Here is a 21,205-nt window from a genome sequence, read left to right on the forward strand (position 1 = left end):
TATCCCTTCTAAAACAATCACTCGATTCATATCCATCTATACTCGGCAAGATCCTTAAGGAAAACAAATAATTGTTTTCTTGCTTTCAAAGGTGGATGCCTCCAGGTTCCTTTAAGCAATGGCAATGTGAAATGCCATGCCAGCAGCTCCAAGTTTGTAAAGGGTATGCTGTTTTTAATCTTTTACACAGAATATAGCATGACCATGCTGCTGACAAGCATGTCTCAACACTGGCAAAAAAGCTTCATTCATGCTTTGGTAAAAATCACTTGCCATCGTGTTCAGATATGTGGCGCAAACAAACACAAACACTAGCCCCTCAAGCCGTTATTTTGAGATCACTTGCCATCATCATCATCAGCCTGACTATACCCAATGCAGGGCGAAGGCCTCTCCCATATTTCACCAATTAACCCGGTTCTGTGCTAGCTGCATCCACTTGACCCCTGCGAACTTCTTAACCTCATCCGCCCACCTGATTTTCTGCCGCCCCCTGCTACGCTTTCCTTCCCTTGGAATCCAGTTTGTTACCCTAAGCGACCTATGAAAGAAGCACGGCCGCTCGATTCTTCGAGCAGCCGTGGAAGAAGTATACAACCTTTTTGTTTCTGTACCATTACTAAGAAAACAGGTTCTTTGCCAGTGGCAATGTGACAGTGAACAAATGAGACTGTATGTACTTAACAAACAGAAAATTCACATTTATTTCACAATGATTCATTTGCAATCGATAAAAATGTTTCCAAATATCCTGCTTTAGAGCTACAATGTAAAGTGTTCCAATCATAATTCAAATTCACTCCATTCCAAAAACACAACACTCTGGTCACAACTTCTACTCAAAAGCAAAGAAATGAAGTTCGGTCAATTTAATGTATTGCAAAAGAACTTACTGAGCAAGTGAGAGAGAGAAAGCAAAATGTTTGTGGAAAATTGTTGACAACATCTGTACAATAGGCCACTAAAGCTAACGATGACATCAAACTACTCTTCAAAGCATTTAAGATAGCACACACAAGCTGCTGATAATGCAAGCATGATGCAAATTGTGCCAATTTTTCTCATTTTGCTATTACACTGCTTACCCACTTCCTAATAAGAAACGTGTTATAATTTGCAAGGCAGTAACTGACAATATCAGCTCCTCGTACCCTTCCACTCTCACTAGTATACTATATAAGCAAACACAGTAGGCCTTTACAAAATAAGGTAAACACAATCATTAAGAAGTTTAACCTACATTTTTATAAAAGATGGGAAGAAATGCAATTGCCTGAGAAATGCAACTCAAATCACTCAGTTCAAGACATTAGTATTAAGAAGCTGTCCATTTGTTTGAGCTTAGCCGCTTGGTTCTCTAGCTAGTTATGAACTTAAAAAGTCCTTCGCAGTTCCTGATGCAACATCAATAGCCGTGCCTCTAACTAGCATAGATATTAAGTCCTTTTGATTATAATTGTGTTCTGAAAACTTTTGTGCAAACCTGTTACATGCCAAGACAAATTTACTTTCACCACAAGGATATTTATTCCCCGACAAAGAAACTGCATGAGGAAGGCAAGCAGATAAAATATTCATCGGATCTGCTGCTTCTGTAGCAGTGGGGACAAGGTCTCTGTCCTTACCTATTATGGCACATTTTGAAAATGAACTGGCATCTCCACTGCACTTCTGAAAACATCATTTCACCCACAAAGATAAATCAATGTCAAGTCAGCTACAGCTGCAATTTACATCACCTGCTTCATTCCAAGCTTTTGGGTACAAGTAAAACTGATCACTCAAGGTAGCCACCATGCCGAAGCTTCTAAGGTAAGGTGGCCTTAGATGCTGTAGGACATCACCATTGGGCAAAAACAAATAAGCACTGACAGCTTCAACAAAATCAAAGCAACACACCTGTGCTGCTGATCAGCTAGAGTGGTTCAAGCCTTCATTAGCCATGAATGTGTTTTGACCACCTTGTTTGTTGGTCAATGCCTTATCAAGGTGCAAAAGGGTAAAACTGAAGATACAACACTTGGCACATAGAGTGTTACACAGTAGAACCTCGATGATACGAATCTCACGGGGTCATCCGAACATTTGTATCATATCAAAATGAAAGAAAATAAGCATGCAGAAGCATAGGAAAGGCAGTTGTGCAGATCAGTTTTTGTCCGAGAAGGTTTATTACAGTCGCGAGGTCACTAATTGTCACTCGCGGCGCACACAGCGCAAGCGGCGATCGTGACGGCAGCGAAATGCGGGCCGCGGGCCTCTGCAGACTTCTTGTGGCACGTACAGCACTGAGAAGGCGATGTGCCAGCCACGTGGCGCCACAGACTGCTCGTGATGCGTACGGCGCAACTAGTGGTTGCGAAGTCTACGATGTGCAGCCGTGCGCGCCCACCGCCGACTACTACTCAAGTCAGCGCGCAGCTGCAAACTTTTCGCGCCGTGGAAAACGATCGCAATGCCGGCGATGTACGGTCCACCTGCCTCCGTGTACAGCGCGACAGGCGATGGCGACATACGTGCGGCGCGGCACCACAAACTGTTTGCGGATCGCGATCGCGGAGCCAGCGATGTGCGGTTCGTGCGCGTCCACCGCTGCCAGCTGCTAAGGTTACAACATCTGCAGTTTGTGGGCCACGCACCGCTGAAAACTGCTCGTGATGCGTACATACAGCGCGGCCGGCGATCGCAGAGTCAAAGATGTGCGAGCAGTGCGTAATGCTCAAGGTTGCGGCAGCAGTTCGCCTGTTCATATCATTCGTAGTGGCGCGGGAATGCGTTCGAAACATCCAAAATTTTGCACATTGTACACAATGCACTCCGGCCAGGGAATTTCGCGAATTCGTATCAGCGAGATTTTACTGTAGTATTTCCTGATGAACCCAGTCCTTGTGGCTTTGCATGCAGAATCTATGGTATTCAGTAACAATGAGTGCTTACAAGTACCACCCACCCCCCTTTTAAAAAAAAAAAAACGAAAACAAAAAAACAAACAAACAAACAAAAACATCCTTTTTCTTCTATGCTTGTCAAAATGTGATGCTTATACACCCATGCATGCTTTAACAGATACCAAAGACTATGATTTGTGCTTGCAAGGCATACAATGCCTGCACTGAAACATGTCCAGCAAGGAAATGTTTCATTTCCATTTCATTTTATGCACTGCACTTCATTGAGCTACTAAAGATTAGGGTGATAATGCATTTCCCTATATAAAAAATGATGGAAAAAATTGCAGTGCATTCTCTCCTGAGCTTAATGATACCTGCAGCAGGTATTCCTTTAATGGAGCGATGTGTGCTACTGCTCTGACATCCCTCAACCCCAATCCCTTGAGAGCATTTACAACAGTCAAAAACTGCAGAACAGATTTTGCTGAACTAAAACCAGCATGCAGAATTTCGCCAACAAGAAGTGTTCTGACACAGCCGTTAAAGACATACTTGCCTCAACAAATGCAAATTCTAAAATGCAAAAAAAAAAAAAAAAAAAAAAAAAATGTGTTATGAGATGAGAGCTGGATGTTTATCTGTATAACCTGAAGGCCAACTTTTGCCACTGTACATGCCATGTCAAATAAATAGACACAGTGAAACAGCACTCGAAAAAAAAAGCCAGGCTGAATTAAAAGTGTCGCTGTTCACGGGCCACAGTCATTCATTCGATACACCTGCTTTCGTGGTTGCCTGCCGTCCACAGTGAAGGCCAGCTCCACATCCAACATTCTGCACAAGAAACGGTAACACCAGTAAGTCTCACACTCTGACACGTAATCCCTAATGTAAATAAAAAGGGAGCAATCTCTGCCAATACTACACGAAAATTCAATTGAAAGGAGTCGATTATTGTCCACCCAAGTGCAACCATACAGTTACAAAGTAAGGCTACATGGCTTTATCAAAAATTTAGTAGCTGAAAAAAAAAAGGGGGGAGGGGAACTGTTCAGTGGACCTTCAGCCTTTCCAGAGCAGTTGCTCTACTAACGAAGCTAACCAGGACGGCTAGTGCCTGGAAGGGCAAGGCTTATTTATTAACAATTCAAGGTGGGAACAGTGTTAATCCATCATATGTTGTAAATTTCGGAGGAGTATTTACACTTTTAATTAAGGGGGATGTGGGGATCAGATCGCGAAAATCGTAAAATAAGCTGACTTTAGAAAACTCGGCTTTTCGGCATTTACAACACTCATTCTCTCTTGAACTGAAATATTTCACCCAAAAACAAATTCTAAGTGCTCCAAATAAGTATACTATAGACACAGTGTAATGTACACATACATTGGCAATGTATGCCAATTAAGAACTTTAAGGCTTGTTTTCTCAAAAGTTTGTTTTGACCATAATCAATTTGCTCGTGGAAAGCATAGCACAGCAATGGATGCATGGATTTGAATGCTGTTATTATTATTATTATTTTTTTGTAATTACTGGCATGTGTTTTGCATCAAGGCAGTCTCAGATTTACCACCTAAGCTCATATTTTTTATTATTAACGAGTAATTAAGCCATGATTCATTCTGATCATTCGAAAAGGTGCATACTGTGTCGGTTAAGAAAAGAGCAAGGAAGTTATGAATGCCTTCATTTAGATTACACTTCTTATGAAGTATTAAAACCACTTACAGACCCATAGCCAATGTTGTAGTCATGCTAGCCTTTCCACAAGCAAGCAAGATGTGAATAGCATGCAATGACAAAACAAGAGCTACTGAAGATATCAGAGTGAAATTTTATATTATATCTGACCGTTTGATGGTATTTCAAGCCAGTGCACTAATTTTCATTGCTCTAAGTGAAAAAATATGAAAGTCTGCCTCCAATCCTCTGATACCCTCTTAAAAGCTATTGCATATTCCAATGTTTCAAAGAAAGTTCCTAGCATTCAACAACAAAGTATGCATATTTCCGGGCTTCAATAACGAAAAGGGACTGATGGCACCATTTAACGTGCTGCTAGAAATTCATGCTAGCAGGGGACTTAAGCAGGCTTATTGTAGAAAAGAAAGACATCATGTTTGAAAGTATGTCCAGCTATTGTTCAGCAAAGAGCCCATGCCTAGCACAGGGTGTTAAGCAACAATAAAAAATAAAGGCTGTTTCAACACGTACCTCTATACTCATTTCCGCAAAATATTCCAACACTATGATGCCCTATGTTAGAACAGTTTTTACCCGGGGTGGTACGAATGTTTAAAATTCCAAATACAAATGGAACAGCGTTGTTACTCAATTTGTATTAGAAAAACTGATAGAATTCAAATTTTCGAGCATTCCAAAATTACCGAATACAGCGGAAACTTCACCGCAATGCACGCGTCACTGCACTGAACGCTTCAGCGCTATGCTTGGCTGCGACGCAGTGAAGCATCCTCAAACCATGATGGGTGGTCATATGCAGACAGCGATCATGCAGGCGTTCAGACAAAATTACCGTGGTGCAAATGGTTTTTGCAGTCTGTTCAGGTCCATTCAATAATTCGAGGTTTCAAATAAGTAGAAAATTTTTTAAGGTCCCTTGAAGGCCGAATTAAGGAGAGTTTACTGTATTTGGCAGTGATATAACCGCTTCACTCAGTTTCATGCAGGTCCGTCCTGTGCAAAAACCTGTACACGGAATCGTGTAAAATATATTCTGGATTTTTCAGTAGGGTATACACATCTGTGCAATTCTAGTTTAATTTTATTAGTAAATGCCACGTGAAGTCTGAAGTAAGCAAGACAAAGAATGTTTGCAATTTCTTAATTATCAGCTTTTTTTTTTTTTTTTTCAATTTGATATTTGAAGGCTTTTTTTCTTTGTTTCACATATTCATATTCGATTCATATTTGGAAATTTCAACTTTCGCGCATTCTTAATTGTTACTGAAGCTCAAATATAGAAATTATAGATTTCCAGCTGCCAGACAGAGTGCCACTTGATGCAAAATCTAGTTGTAAAGATTTTCACCGTAATATCAGTAGCGTCTTATTTCTTCATGCTGCACTCGATTTTGGTCTCCTTGCAGGCTAAGCAAATAACCATCGAGTACTTCAGAACTGAATTCCAATGCAAGACAAACTAAGCTTTAAAATTACTACAAAAGTTAAGGAGTTGGCTTCTTTTAAACCTACCATGAAATCTGCAAGTAGCAATTCGAGTTTCCCAGCCTTACAGGGGTCCTATGGCAAGCTTTAAAAATTGCAGTAGAAGACTATTTCTTCTGCAAATGTAAACACAGCAGCCACAATATGAATGAAAAAAATGAGAAAGAAATGACATATGCGCAACAGAGCGCCACTTAGCATTATGACTGATGGAGAGGAGACATGAGGATGATTTGATTTGGTTTGGTTTATGGGGTTTAACGTCCCAAAGCGACTCTGGTTGTGAGAGATGCCGTAGTGGAGAGTTCCAGAAATTTCGACCACCTTGGGTTCTTTAACGTGCATTGACATCGCACAGCACACAGGCGTCTTGTTTCTCGCCTGTACCATAAAGTGGCCGCCACGACCAGGATTCGATCCCGCCTCCTTGGGTTCAGCAGCACCATCAAATGGTGCAACAGACACCTTGATGAAGCCCGTGCAGAGCTGTTTACTGAGTGTGCTTTGCATGCGAGTGGTTTCTCAGTTTTACGAAAAAGTAGGTCCCCCCACCGCCCCCTTAAGCAGCACAAGACTAAGAGGCACCAAGAATTTTTCCAGAATGTTGCACTTTATCATAGGCATCATTAAATGAGGTTTGTAACAGTGGCTACCAATTTTGAATCATGAACACGTCAGGTTTATCGCTATACTTAATACTCAGTTCCACGCTTGATCAGACAGATTAGTGTTCACAGCTCACCGATGGTGGTCGGCACTTGGGTTGATTGTGATGGTTCCCCGAATCTCGGAGTCCTGCTTCACATCCACAGGGTTTATGTACAGCACAGTCTGTTGCCAGTGCGTCTCCCTGAAAGTCATGAAGGCAAAGTCATAAACAGTGCCCAAAATCAGGTAGAACCTCCCACTAGTTTATTGTGATAAAAAAAAAAAGAACAGCTTACAAGGCACAAAAAAATCACATTCTAGGAAGCACTACTGCTTTTAAAATGCGAAATTCACCACTAATGTTTATGTCCCATGCACTTTCCAAGAGTGGCCTTTGCAGTTCATTAAAAGCTTCATGGACAATAAGGCGAAAAGCTCTAATGGACACCAGCAGGAAAGATTTCAGTGTTTTCCCACCTGTTGTGCCTACAGCAAATCCAAAGATGACGCAAATGCTCACAAATAGGTTACAGAAAAACCTCTAGTGGAATGAAAACGCTGACAAAAACAAGCCCCAGTTTGAACTTAGAAGCCTGAGCAATAAAGGAAAGGCATGTCTTGTCTTTAAATTTCGGTGAGCAGTAATCTGCTAAATAGTGCTCAAATGAGAAAAGAGCTTTAAATTCCAATTAGGCTTAAATAACAGTGCCCTTGGCATGGGCATTTCAGTAGCAGCAACCACAAAGCACTCACGAGTCATAAGGTGAAGTGGAAAGGATAACATCACGAGGAAATTCCACGGAAAACCAAATGACGAACGCATGGACCCTGCCGTGGCCATAGCAGCAGCACATAAAGTTTTCCTAGAAAGAAAACAAGAACGAAGAGCATAGAAGAAATAATAAGGATGAGACAAAGAAATGATTGGAAGATAAGGCAATCTTATAATGCCTGACAACATTTAAACAAACTGGGGAATACTGCGCTACTTGATAGACAGAGACAAGTGAAAGACGACACACGAATGAAGCGCAAACTTAAAACTGTTTATTTTTATCAACAAAACACGTACATATATAGTACATATAGCATTCTGTCAAATCACAAACACACATTCATGCGTGTGATCACGCACGTTATCACTTCGACCACAACTCCGCATCTGTGCAGCTATCATATCTAGCTCCTCTTTTGTGAGAGCCACAGATGATGTACTAACACACGTATCTTTTCCTGCTGACTCAATTAAGAAGGCTTCTACGATTTCTCTTTCAATTCTTTCCTTTTGTTTGCCTACAATTTCAGTCCTGTGGAATAATGGTTTGCAGCTAGTTTCGCACCGCAAGCAATGTTGCACAAGATTTCCAGGGTGGCTGATTTTCCCACAGTCATTATGATGTTACAGGAGCCTCTTATTAGCACATCTTCCCGTTTGTCCGATGTATTGCTTACCGCACAAAATTGGGATCTTGTAAATGATTTCATCCTGACAAGGTATGAACCTTTTTTGATGTGCAGTTTCACATTCCTTCCTCTTACCACGCTTGTCATGCTCATTTACTGCGTTACAGAGGCTTATCAACTTTTTTGGAGCCCTAAATATCACCTTCACATTATGTTTCTTTGCTACCTTCTTTAATCTATGAGACACTTTATGTATATACGGAATTATAACACATCGCTCTCTGTTGCCCTCTTCTCTCTCCACCTACGTTTTCTTCGTTAGGTTTTTCAGCAGCTTTTCTGCCACAGACGAAATGACACTATCTGGAAAACCACTGGCTTTCAGCCAGGTTATTTGCATGCCGATGCTTTCTGTCATTTTGTGATCGCAGAACTTCTTAATGCTCTGCAACATGCACGAGTGGGCAACGCTCCTTTTAACAAGCTTGGACTGGCTGGAATCGAATCTCATGAGGCTTTTTTCGTTTTTGGTATGATACCACCAGCATGTGTGCATGGGGGTCTCCTGTATTTGTAGATCAAGGAACCTTATCATCCCTTTATCAGGTATTTCGTAGGTAAAGTCAAGCCCATTGAACTTGCACTTGAAAAGCGCGACCATCATATCCGCGTCGACAGTACCAGATCTTTCTGTACTAAAACAAAGCAAAAAATCATCTACGTATCGAAAGCATGCTACAACATCCCTGCTATCCAGTTCAGGTTTTAGGCTGCGGTCTCTCTTTGCCATGTATAGGTTTGAAAGAGCCAGGCACGGCTCGATACAAATGCCTCTTCGCCGTGCGTATATTTCCCCTTCGTACAGCATATACAGGGATCCCAGATACACCCACAATAGTTCAAGGAAGCCGCTGACGCTGACGAAGGAATGTGAAACTGCACATCAAAAAAGGTTCATACCTTGTCAGGATGAAATTATTTACAAGATCCTGATTTCGTGCGGAAAACATTACATCGGACAAACGGGAAGATGTGTTAAGAAGAGGCTCCTGGAACATCATAATGACTATGGGAAAATCAGCCAACCTGGAAATCTTGTGCAACATTGCTTGCGGTGCAAAACTGGCTGCAAACCATTATTCCACAGGACTGAAATTGTAGGCAAACAAAAGGAAAGAATTGAAAGAGAAATCGTAGAAGCCTTCTTAATTGAGTCAGCAGAAAAGGATGTGTGTTAGTACATCATCTGTGGCTCTCACAAAAGAGGAGCTAGATATGATAGCTGCGCAGATGCGGAGTTGTGGTCGAAGTGATAATGTGCGCACGCATGAATGATGTGTTTGAGATTTGACAATGCTATATGTACTATATATGTACGTGTTTTGATGATAAAAATAAACAGTTGTAAGTTTGCGCTTCATTCGTGTGTCGTCTTTCACTTGTCTCTGTCTATCAAGTAGCGCAGTATTCCCCAGTATGATCAACCAACTGGCCCCCGTGTTTGCATTGTTGGCATTTAAACAAATTTAGTGAACATATCTAAATAACTGAGCTGACTTATCCAGTTGCAACTATTAGACTCCTTACTAAATTATTCTAACATTCATTTGTTATTTACTTAATTAACCACTTTGCCCATAACAATGAAATCTCTTCAGGCAAGGCATACTGGCGATCATTTATTTCTGACATTTCAAGAAATATAACAAGCGAAATGAATCCCACCCTAATCATCATGTTTTTGAGTTACTCATATGCCCACCTTTGACTTTAACCAATCACATATGCCTCCTGAGATCAGTCAAAGTGGGGACTTAAGTCACAGTACGGACCCTACTCATTGCAGGTCACATATGTCCGTCATTTTCACTGGCACAATAAAAATTATTACTTATTTTCATTTTTCCAAGATATTTATAGAGTTGCTGTCCATGTCAAACTCACTTTAATGCATTGGAGCTCTTCAGATTTGACAGTGTAGAGGTCAAGCTCGAGGAAGCAGGTGCCCCTAGAGATCACGTTTTCTGCATCCACCGTTTTCACGGTTATGTGTTCTGACAAGGAAGAAGAAAGGGGGTCACCACCGCCACTCATTTCCGAGAAAAATTTCTTTTAAAACCTTTTTTAAGCACTGTGGTAAAAAAAAAAAAAACACACACACACACACACACACGAGGACTTTAAAACAAGAACATGCCACTTACTGTACATTTCAGTCTTCGCGAACTCTGTCACACAGGACATGTCTACGTGAAAATTGTCCTTGACCATCTTCCAAAAATCAATCCTGCACGAGTAAACGTCACAGTAAGTTCACTGAAGATACTTTCAGCATAACAGTCATATTTACAAGCCTTTTTCTCTTGTGCATAAGTATTGCTTGAGTTCTGAATTCTGCAGCTATCTGTAAATAACAAGAAAAACAAAGCCACTGCGACAAATGTATGTTGAATAAAGGCTGTTGAGTTTTTAAGGCTGATTTCTTCACATGAAAGCATTTCTTGGTTGCTTGCAGCATACAATAAACATCCTTAACTGCTCAAAGGGAAAAATTAACACATGATCAACTAGCTCGTGCCATTTTGTTTGCTTATTAGCAACAAAAAAATTTGTTACAGAGCTTGGACATAAAGCCTGAGAGCACCACAAACAACCTGTAAGCAAACATGACCTCCCCCCCCCCCCCCCCTCCCCTCTTCTTAGAAAAAATATGTATAACTTATAACTTGGCATCCAAAAAGAGTAAGTTTTTCTACGGGTAGAATGAAAGGGAGCAAAAAGATTACATTTAAGAACAACTAAGCTTATTCTACCTTTGTTTGGTAAAAAAAAACAAGCAATATGCTTCTATGTAGGGAGTATTTAGTGGTCACATAAATGATGTGCCCCCTTTTAAATTGCCTCCACCTGTATATTGCCTTCATCAGATGTAGCACATCACACATGTGCACATTTCATTAAATAAGAATGAAATAGAGTCCATAGAATCATAAAAGTTACACGGATTTCACAGTTTCTTGGAATCAAACCCAAACCCACAAATAAATAACCCTAAAAAGATGTCACCATCTCATTCATTTCCACGAAGCATAGGTTAAAAATACTAAGCTACGTCAACAATAAAACTCCGAGTTTGCGCTCTTTTACTAACACCTGCCTAGTAGGAACAGTATACAATAACTTCAGTCTTTCAAACACACACACACACACAAAAAAAAAAATTACTCAAAGGGGTCTGTGGTGCTTTTATTCCTTACCATACTCAGCTAAACAAGCCTTATTTGTTTCGGTGTTCAGGCATTTGCATTCTCATGCCTCAGCCCTTTGCTGAAAAATTATAACATTTAGTATTTTAATCCACTCCCAAAATGCTTCTTTGGGGCTGATCATGCTGGAATGTAGCAGAGATTTTCAGATAAATATAAAGCAAAAATAAGGTGGTTACCTGACTGGACTTTTTGAACAGTTGAGCGCCCAATTTGAACTTTGTTCCTTCATACTTGTGATATGGACCCACAATATCATGTCTGTGTATGTTAACATATTTATTTCAATCTAAAGACGATAGATATTTTTTCCAAAACACGAGACATGAAACTCTTAGGTCGGCTTAGATTCGAGGATTTAAATATAACTTACAGTAGAGTAGTACATGACAACTCACTGAAGCTATAAAATTTGCACAGAGCTAGTGCCCTCACAAAGCTAAACTAAAAGCATGCACTGCTGCCATTGAAACTCACAGCCGACACTGGTCGTGGAGCTTTGTTGTGCCTCATGACCTGGCAGCCTGCGCACTGGATATTAACGATGATTGAAAATCTGCAAGGCGCAGATGCTAGGCTTTTAGCACACTTCAAGTTCATACCAATTATTTCTCATGATACACATACAGTCGAATCTCATTATATATGAAGTCGTACTTGGCTCAAAAATGCGTTTGCTATGTCTGGTATTGCTTTTAAAAGTACATGCACAAATTTTTGCAAACGAGTCTGCTCAAACCCAAGAAAAATGTACTTTAATAGGAACGATAAAAAATTGTTAAAGAACACAATTTTTGAAATTAAAGCTTGACATAAACATGAAGTCACTCCTTTCGCTCATACTGGAGAGCAAAATGAATACTCAAGTTGGGATGTTGTCCCGCCTACACAAAGATTTATTTAAGAAAAGGCACAGCCTTGGCCATGTCGGCGTCGTCTGTGCTGTTTAGAGCTTGCTCTTCTCTTTCCAGTTCTCTATCGTCAACAGTACTTGTATCATTTGCAGGAACCAGCTAACTGACGATTTCATGGTCGGTCAGTTTGGGAGCCATGGCACCATGACCGACTTGTCGTCAGCAGTAGCGAAATCCTCAGACATAACATTGGGAAGCGTCAGTTGACGCGATGTCAAGGCTAACACTCTTCAGATCATTCTTCATGGCACCTTCGGAGTGGATGTCTTCAGTCGGCACTTCAATTTTCTGCCTCGCCTTCGAGACTGTCGACACGCTAGGTACAAGAATCAAGCCCATGGCAACATCCTTTTTCTATGCCTGCTCTTCACCATCCTGAAGTCATGATTTTCATCTCAAGCAAAACTGCTTTGCACTTCTGCACTACCATTTTGTGCGACAGAGTAAACGAACTTGCGAAGCATAGTGCGCGTGCACAGGTTGGCTGAAGTGGTGGCAGGGGCATGCAGCACGATGAGGTGATCATTCGATCACATGCCAGTCATGTGCCTGTCAGCTGTTGATACTAGTTTTTGTTGCTTCCCCTAGATGACGCCGCATGCAAACGCATGGGTGAGTCAAACACACTTCTGCATTGGACAAATCGAAGGATTGAAGTATTGAGTTTCTTGAGTTGCTTTTTAAACCATGTTAATGTGAAAATCTACTTTATTATAACTGATCAAGCATCAAATTTTGAATTTTTTGTTTCGTTACATAGATAGAACTCCCGCAGAAATAACGCAAAGACCAAATAAACTTTAATTTTACTTTGCTTTAACTATAATTTGCTCCATCGGTGTTCATTATAATGAGGTTCAACTATAGCACTAAAACCATTGCTCCCGCGCCTACCCCCTACTCTCACCAAAGCTGGTACAAACATCACAATCATATCTGGTGGCATGACAGGTCAGCTACAGCCTGCTGACGTCTGCACTGACACGCCTTTTAAAGACCAGATGCAAAAGCTTTATGCAGACTGGCTCACTGAATGCGCAAGGTAACCGCAACCGGCCGCATCAAACCCACTTCACTAGGATTAGTAGCAAGCTGGATTGCTGCAGCCTGGTATGTCAGAAAGTGCTGCATTTTGAATGCACTTGATGGAACAAAAGATTGTGCACTGTTTGAGCTGGACAGTGACGAGGAGACAGCATGTCAAGTGAGTGGGGGCAGGTTGCAAATGAATGCTGTTTGCATTTGTAGCTGTTGTCCTTGTTAATTTTTCTTTAATTTTTTATTGGCTTAAATTCAGAGGGGCCTTCAACTTTCGTGGGTAGGCTTAGAATCGAGGTAAACCTAGGTTAACTATAGTACAAGCATTTCATCTCAGAAAAAAAAGAAAAAGAAAATTGAAAAGAAGCAGTAAAACCGAACAAAAGCTCACAAGAACAATGAACAACGCTAGGGTGACACCCCTTATCTTTTCAAATTACTGCAGAAGCGAGCACTGCTGTGGTGATGCCAAGATGGCAAACACCGTGGCCACCCAAAACGCGCAGCTGTGCGCTTGTCTGCCAAGGCAACTACTCCATGCAAGCTTCCACTGCTTGTGTACAAAGCCAAGCACGCTTCTGATTGGTAGTGCTCAATCTATGCAACAGACAATGGAAATGTGTTTCCAATTGATCTGACCATTTTATTCTGGATTTTCTCACTGGAATAACATCTATTTGCAATGCCCTAATTTCAGTGACTCACTTCTTTTTGCACTGGTGTATAGAATGCATGAGGGATCTTTTTAACCACAAACAGCATACCTCAATAACCCATAATTAATATACTGTGCAACATTTTGAGTCACATGGCACTTTTCAGACCAGGGGGTATATCTGAAATCTGACTTTTTAAAGAGAAAGAGAATGAGAGAAAGTGAATATATTTCATTCAGGGCAGTAGTCATGGCAACAGCGAGAGCACAGACACTTTATAAGCAGCCTAAAGCCTTGGGTAAGTGCTTACGTTCAACAGTGTGTGTCATGGGTCTTCTGATGAATGCCTGCATGGCTGCAATGTTTGGAAAAGAATGTGTTTGGAGGTGTAAGTAAAACTGAATTTAGCCTAAAGCCTGCTTGCAATTTGCTGGCCAGAAATAAGATTATCCTGCAGAATATTCTTCTCAATAATATGCATTAAAGAGCTAAAATTTCTAACACCTTCGCAATCAAAATACAATCCTAGCACTGGCAGAAGGTCATGGGCATGCCCCTTGCTCTGCTACTCTCACCTACAAGCCTTTCGCTATTTAATAGAAGTGGGGAAAGCACAACTGGAAGCGAACACTACAAAAACAAAACAAACACTTGCCTTTCAAAGCCTTCATCAGGGTCAGTCAGAGGGGCGATGAACATGCGAGCTTTCTCAGGAAGCAAAACGCCATCCTAAGATATGAAGGAAGACACAATGAAAGAAAAGGAGGCTCAGTGGCGTGACAACTGCTATGCTGCCTTTGTTGCATAAGTATAGCAAGGCTTTTAATAACAAACTTAAAGAACGCTACGGGCTTTTTGAATACTTTGAAGATAATCAAAATCCTTAGGGCCACCTCTATACAGGATAAAAACATAGAGTTTTCAAAATACCCAGCAGAAGTATTTTAAAACTGCAAAGACACAAAAGTGAGCTTTGACCAAACTATGATGTCATGAAGCAATGGATGTTGTCACACAATCTATTGTGTGCATATTAATTGGCTAGACTAAGTAGAAACTTAGTCATTATTTTTTTTAAACAAACCAAAAACAGAACTAGGAAAATTTGAAGAACATTTAAGCTTTTGTAATTATTTATTTATTTCAAATACCTCAAGGGCCCTTGCGTAAGGGCTTTACATGAGGAATGAGCAAACAACCTGGTGTTAATAAAACAATGTCTCTATGGCTTTCTTGAAATGGTCCGGGATTGTATGAAGGAAAGATTGTTCCAGTCACAAGCTGTTTGGACAAAGGAGTGAGTGAAGATGGGTGACTAAGCAAACAGGAGGTGGGTATACGGCCTTGTGGTGATTTGTGCGGGCTGAAGAACGATGACCAGGCTGGACAGGACAGTTATAAGGAAGGTTGCGATACATTTTATGGTACAAGCATAGTCTTGCAACACGGCATTGCTGGAGGTTAGGTAGGCACGCATTATTTTTTAGACAAGCAACACTAGTGGAGTACAAGTAATTTGAGTACATGAATCGAACGGCGTAGTTTTGAGCAAGTTCAATAGATTTTAGACAAGCAGCACTAGTGGAGTACAAGTAATTTGAGTAGATGAATTGAACGGCGTAGTTTTGAGCAAGTTCAATAGATTTAGTTAGGTTAAGTTGAGCGGGGTCCCAGATGGTAGATGCATACTCTAATTTCGCCGAATTAATGTTTTATAAGCTAGTAATTTAACCCCTAGTTAGTTTTGAGCAAGTTCAATAGATTTTAGACAAGCAGCACTAGTGGAGTACAAGTAATTTGAGTAGATGAATTGACCGGCGTAGTTTTGAGCAAGTTCAATAGATTTAGTTAGGTTAAGTTGAGCGGGGTCCCAGATGGTAGATGCATACTCTAATTTCGCCGAATTAATGTTTTATAAGCTAGTAATTTAACCCCTAGTGAAGCCAAGCGTAAATTATGACGTAGATAGCCGAGAGTTCTATTAGCGTTGTTAATTATGCACATAAAGTGCATGGACTAATTAATGGTACCCAAGATGTCAACCTCAAGATATTTAATGCAATTGAGGGATGAGGCACTAGAACCGTTGAGATGATAATTTGAGGTGGGGTAATTTTGTCATCTGTGGAAGGAAAAAAGCGCAGTTTTGTTAGCGTTTAAGACAATCAGCAATCTGCAACGCCAATCTTCCGAACTTTGTAGATCAGACGTAAGAATATCGTTATCTGCAGCACTATTAATAGAACAGTAAATGACACAATCGTCAGCGAATAAGTGAATGTTTGATGAAATATTAATTATTAAGTAAGTCACTGATGTAAATTAAGAAAAGGAGAGGGCCAAGGACTGTGCTTTGTGGCACACCAGAGAGTACGTTAGAGAGCGAAGATTTATGGTTGGCCTCTACAAATTGCTGATGGTTAGTGAGGAAATCCTATATCCAGTTGAAGACGAGCGGGTTAAAGGTATTACGACATGAAAGCATTAAAAAGGCTCCTACCTACAGCTCCCCTTGCAAATTCTGGCACACATAGGTGCGCTGTGCTATTAGCTTAACACAAATCCCTTGATTTGTGCCTCCATCAGCTCACACATACTCCTTCAGCGCATCGTTATAAGCTACCCCATTAGACAAAAAGCCATCCAACAGATAATAATACCCGCTTTAAGCAAACTGTGCAGCGTGTCTGCGTAAACAAGAAGTAGTGTGTCTGACTTGGAGTTGGCGGCTTCTCAGCCATGTGATGTGATCTCATGATGTCACACAACCCACTGATCAATCAATGTCACCTGCCAACTACCTCCTTCCAGAGGCATGCTCATGGTTTTTCACTCACAATGATGAAGCTGGTCTTTTGCTGAAAAGGAACCTTAATGCCACTGTGCTAAAGGCGAGCGTACAAAATTTGACAGCACACGTGCAATGCATACTTTGGAAGCAGCACCCAATTGAGGCCATGAAATAGAAAATTTTAAGATAACTTGTGCCAAAAATGCCAGCAGGCAGCAAAAATTGGCATAAGAGATCAGAATACTGTAAAAAATGCGCTGTGAAAATTTTAATAAAAGCCACTGGGGTAGAAAAAAACACAAAGGACATTTTAGACTATTTACGTGCTGTGAAGGCAAAAGCGTGAATGTCTTATAAGTTTATAAGTCGCATGTTGCAAGCCATGTCACAAGCTAGCCTCCAACTTGATTAGAGCAGCTGTATGCTATGTCCAACAGGATATCATATGAAACCACCCGGAATGCAGTACAACGAACATTTGCATCACAATTATGAAATAAATGTCAGGAAAAGTCTTATCATTAAGGGCACAGCACATACGCTGTTGATTCGAATCAATATCATGAGCTAGCTTGCGACTTGACTACAAGACAAGTTATGTGAAACGAGAAATCACATGACACTACTTGGAATGCTGTATGATGAACAGTTGCGTCACAATTTTGATATGAATGTTGGCGAATGCACGCAGTCAGAGCCATTCCCAGTTGTAAACTAGCCTGCCCTACCTGATTTATGCCATATGCAACAGGAAATCGTACAGCATCACTTGAAACACTATAGCTGCATTCGATTCAGCTGTGATTCTCTGCACTGCTGAAACTGGTTCACGGTGCGCTGCACCAAAGCACTAGATTCACAGTGTTCCAGGCCCAGAAAAGTTGTACACATATTGATGGCACTAGCAGACGACGCGCACTGCCGATGAGATGCTTGTAAACATCGATGCTCCACTTAGGGACATTTCTTTCCCGTCATTGACGGATTCGGTGTCATTCTCCGTGAAAATGGCGTGTTTCTCTAAGGTCTCTTGTGACAACCTGAATGGCCTCCCGAGCTCAAAGCTGAAATATCTAGCAACAGCGCTTCAGTTCTACGGGAACTCTGTTAATTGCGGTCTGTCCAAACTAGTTGATCTCGGTCTGAACCACGACGCAATAACTGTGTTGCCGTGAAGGAGAGCTCGGCGTCAAATTCTTCGTCCTCACTGCCGGAGGACTCCAGAAATTCCTTAAAAATGACTTCGACAATGTTGTTGTCTGTGACCTCGCAAGGCACGAAAATAGACACACCACGAGAACTTACAGCCCACGGCGCAGGAACTGGCGAGCAGACGACAAGGTTCGACAGAAAAATGTCGCACCAGTGATGTATGGCGCTGCTGACGCGCTGCACTTGAACCACAAAACTGGAAATGTACCTCGTCAGCACCAGACTAGCACTGAAGGAACTTTTTCAGAATTGGTGCCGAGAGCCAGTTCTGAATCGAATGAACCTTATATAACAAACGGTACAAACGGTTGTATTACACTTCTATGCAAAAGTCAGAATAACTGCCGCCACCAACTAAATGTATGAGATTACCTAAATGGTAACTTCGATCTGCATCATGAGAGTAGACATCACTGCTTTTGCATTAAACGGCCGCTTGATGACATACTGATGTATTTGATAACATATTTTTACGAACCATCTCTCGGCCGCTGACGAAGTTTTGTCTAATGGCTCTAGTAAGGCTTTCGCCTTAAAAATGCCAACATTGCCCTGTGAATGCTGCCACAGTAAATAGATTTCAATAAGAAAAAAAAAAGCTGGTCAACATGCACTAAAACCTAGAGACAGCCCTCTCCTATTTGGTAAGTTTGGCTCAAGGTAAGTGAATTCAGTCACTGCCACATTACTACAAAAGCTCTCGCACTCATGTGCTGACCAGTGAGGATGTTTTTGAAGTGAGCATAGGAGCAAGAGCTGCACTGGTACGGCTATCACCGTAGTCCATTATACACAGTCAATCTTTAGTAGTGCGTAGTGGCAGCCGTACCTTTGCTCCTGCTGGTAATTAAAACTGCACAGCTTTCATATGAAAAAGCAAAGAAGTGAAGCACCTACCTTTTTCAGCCACTTGTCTCTTGCAAATATGACCGACTGAAGCATGGATTCATACAGGAGCATGTAACCCTGGAAGAACAAAATGGCAGTGAAAAATAAAATAAAGCACAAGGAAACAGTCTCGTTAGCTAATAGTCATTCCAGAGAACCCAAGAAAGTCATATGCACCAACAAGAATGAGCCTAGTCACACGCTTTAGGCAAAAAAAAAAAAAAAAAAAACATACAGGCATGAACTCAGACATAATTATGGGGTTGGGCTTTCAATTTACGTTTTAAAAATTCGGCTGACTTTCTTCAGTTTTAATTCAAAGCACAAGTTTCATTTGAAGGGGGGGAGGGGGGCTTGACTCCGGCTATGGAAAACACTGAAGTAGAGGAGTCAGGAAATTTTGACAACCTGGGGTTCTTTAATGTGCACCGACATCACACAGCATACGGGTGCCTAGCTTTTTGCCTCCATCAAAAAGGTGGCCACTGCGGCCGGGATTCGATCCCGCATCCTTGGGCAGAGCAGTCTAGCGCCCTAACCACTGCACCGCCGTGGCGGGGCATGAAAACATAAGTGGAAGTTTATTTCTAAGAACAAGTTTAACATATATATGTTCGGTTGTCAAACTGGTTTGAATAAAAGCGCAGGTATCACGTGGTCTATATGCTGCAGGCACCAACGGTAATTCTGCTTAATTGTTGCGGTCACCAGAATGTGATGCTTTAACATATATATGTTCGGTTGTCAAACTGGTTTGAATAAAAGCGCAGGTATCACGTGGTCTATATGCTGCAGGCACCAACGGTAATTCTGCTTAATTGTTGCGGTCACCAGAATGTGATGCTTTTTTGTGACCCCCATACAGGATTTTGTACAGTGTGCTATATGCTAATGATAAATTTGACTGTCTAACTGCTCCAAACTGGTGATAATAGTGAGAAAACAGTGCTTAGCTTGCAGACTGACGAGGCAGTGCTTTCCTCTCTGCAAGGGCAGCTAAGCAAGTGAAGCAAACATAACCGTTGCATCATGTTCCTGGTTACCCGATTTAGTTAATTTTCAACTCTGACTGTGTGTAACTCATGCGTAACAGTTTGCTAGCTGTGCTCTGCATGCCAAAAATATTATAAAGCAACAATCTCTCCAGAAATCCCTCATCCAAATGGCAACTGTAGACCGTATCCATTCATTTACCATCCATTCACTGACGATGGCATCCACCTTCTCTGGCAGTATTGCATCCTAGAGGAAACAAGGAATGAACGATCAGCATACTGATATGCGATGACTACCATGACTAATGCACAGCCACTGAGCTAGAAACAGTTTATTTTGGCTTACCTCAACCTTGCTCTGAATTACGACGACTTGGTCGTCAACTTTGTTAGATGAGACAACTTTTTTGGCCACCTCGGCTACGTCGCTGGCTTCCACAGCATACACTGCACACAAAAGGTATCGTTACAAAACTTCCTGACGCCTGAGACGTCATTGCCAACTAATGAATGGAGATATCAGCCTTGCCTTTTCTCGCCCCGGCTTGGGCGCAAAACATGCTAAGGATGCCTGAAACCAAACAGAGTAGGCACTTATTCAAGTACACATACCGGGAGGTACAGCGGCTATTTGTTTCAAACCTGTGCCAGCCCCGAGGTCCAAGACAGCCCGCTGATAGAGGTTGTTGTAGTTGTTCAATATCGCTTTCCTGTACGTAAACGTCCTCGCAAAATCACCAATCATCTCTCTGTGGATATCGAGTCCTGCGTAGCACCTTCATCCAGAACAAGATAAAACGCTTTCGTGAGCAGACCCCATCATATGTAAACGATGCTCTCAATGCATGCAACTCACTTGAAATATTCATTGTCATGTCTCGTCCTCAGCTTAAGGGACTCCTCGCTGAAATGTACAATCAACGAAAACACATGTCAGAGTGTGAGAAGTGAGCACTGCACACAACCCGCGACGACAATTTTAAATAAAGGCACCTTTTCTCTTCAGAGTCTGAGCGTTTTCGCTTGAGGTCCGGCTGCAAAGGAGCATTGTTGACAGCGTCCATTTTCTTGCGGAGACCTTGGAACGCGGCCAACGATCACAAAGCTAAGGTTCGGCAAATAACACAATCCGATGAGCCCTCATACATTTACATTTCCTTAATGCGACGTATCTGTAGGAGTAAGATTACTTTCTGAAGACCCAGTAGAGTTTGCAAAAGAAAGGTGATACCATGCGGGATCGCGCCGATCGCGCTGCGACGCGCATTCGTCAAGCAGTGACCATCTCACCTTCTCTAGTTTCGCACAG

General features: G+C 41.5%; 1 protein-coding gene across 1 annotated transcript; it reads right to left on the reverse strand.

Annotated features, from left to right (window-relative positions):
• Window positions 1-675: 675 nt before the first annotated feature.
• Window positions 676-21,173, reverse strand: LOC146207338 (protein arginine N-methyltransferase 6-like). The gene is made up of 13 exons (XM_084586153.1): window positions 20,890-21,173; window positions 20,753-20,800; window positions 20,539-20,672; window positions 20,426-20,467; window positions 20,243-20,343; window positions 20,096-20,143; window positions 18,911-18,979; window positions 14,666-14,739; window positions 10,341-10,423; window positions 10,081-10,190; window positions 7,486-7,595; window positions 6,827-6,934; window positions 676-3,725 (listed from the first exon to the last, which is right to left on the reverse strand). The coding sequence occupies exons 1-13, from the start codon at window positions 20,958-20,960 to the stop codon at window positions 3,641-3,643; spliced, it is 1,083 nt and encodes a 360-aa protein (XP_084442279.1). The 5' UTR covers window positions 20,961-21,173; the 3' UTR covers window positions 676-3,640.
• Between the last annotated feature and the right edge of the window lie 32 nt (window positions 21,174-21,205).

This window comes from Amblyomma maculatum, chromosome 1, assembly GCF_055883805.1.
Source record: "Amblyomma maculatum isolate TAMU_Amacu chromosome 1, ASM5588380v1, whole genome shotgun sequence".
Lineage (NCBI taxonomy): Eukaryota > Metazoa > Arthropoda > Arachnida > Ixodida > Ixodidae > Amblyomma > Amblyomma maculatum.

Excerpts from the sequence above, each read along its gene's own strand:
- LOC146207338 (XM_084586153.1), bottom strand. The coding sequence starts at position 20,960 with ATGGACGCTGTCAACAATGCTCCTTTGCAGCCGGACCTCAAGCGAAAA. Across the intron at positions 10,191-10,340 it reads CGCGAAGACTGAAATGTACA|AACACATAACCGTGAAAACG; the intron begins GTAAGTGGCATG and ends CTTCCTTGTCAG. Across the intron at positions 7,596-10,080 it reads AAGAGCTCCAATGCATTAAA|GAAAACTTTATGTGCTGCTG; the intron begins GTGAGTTTGACA and ends TTTTCTTTCTAG.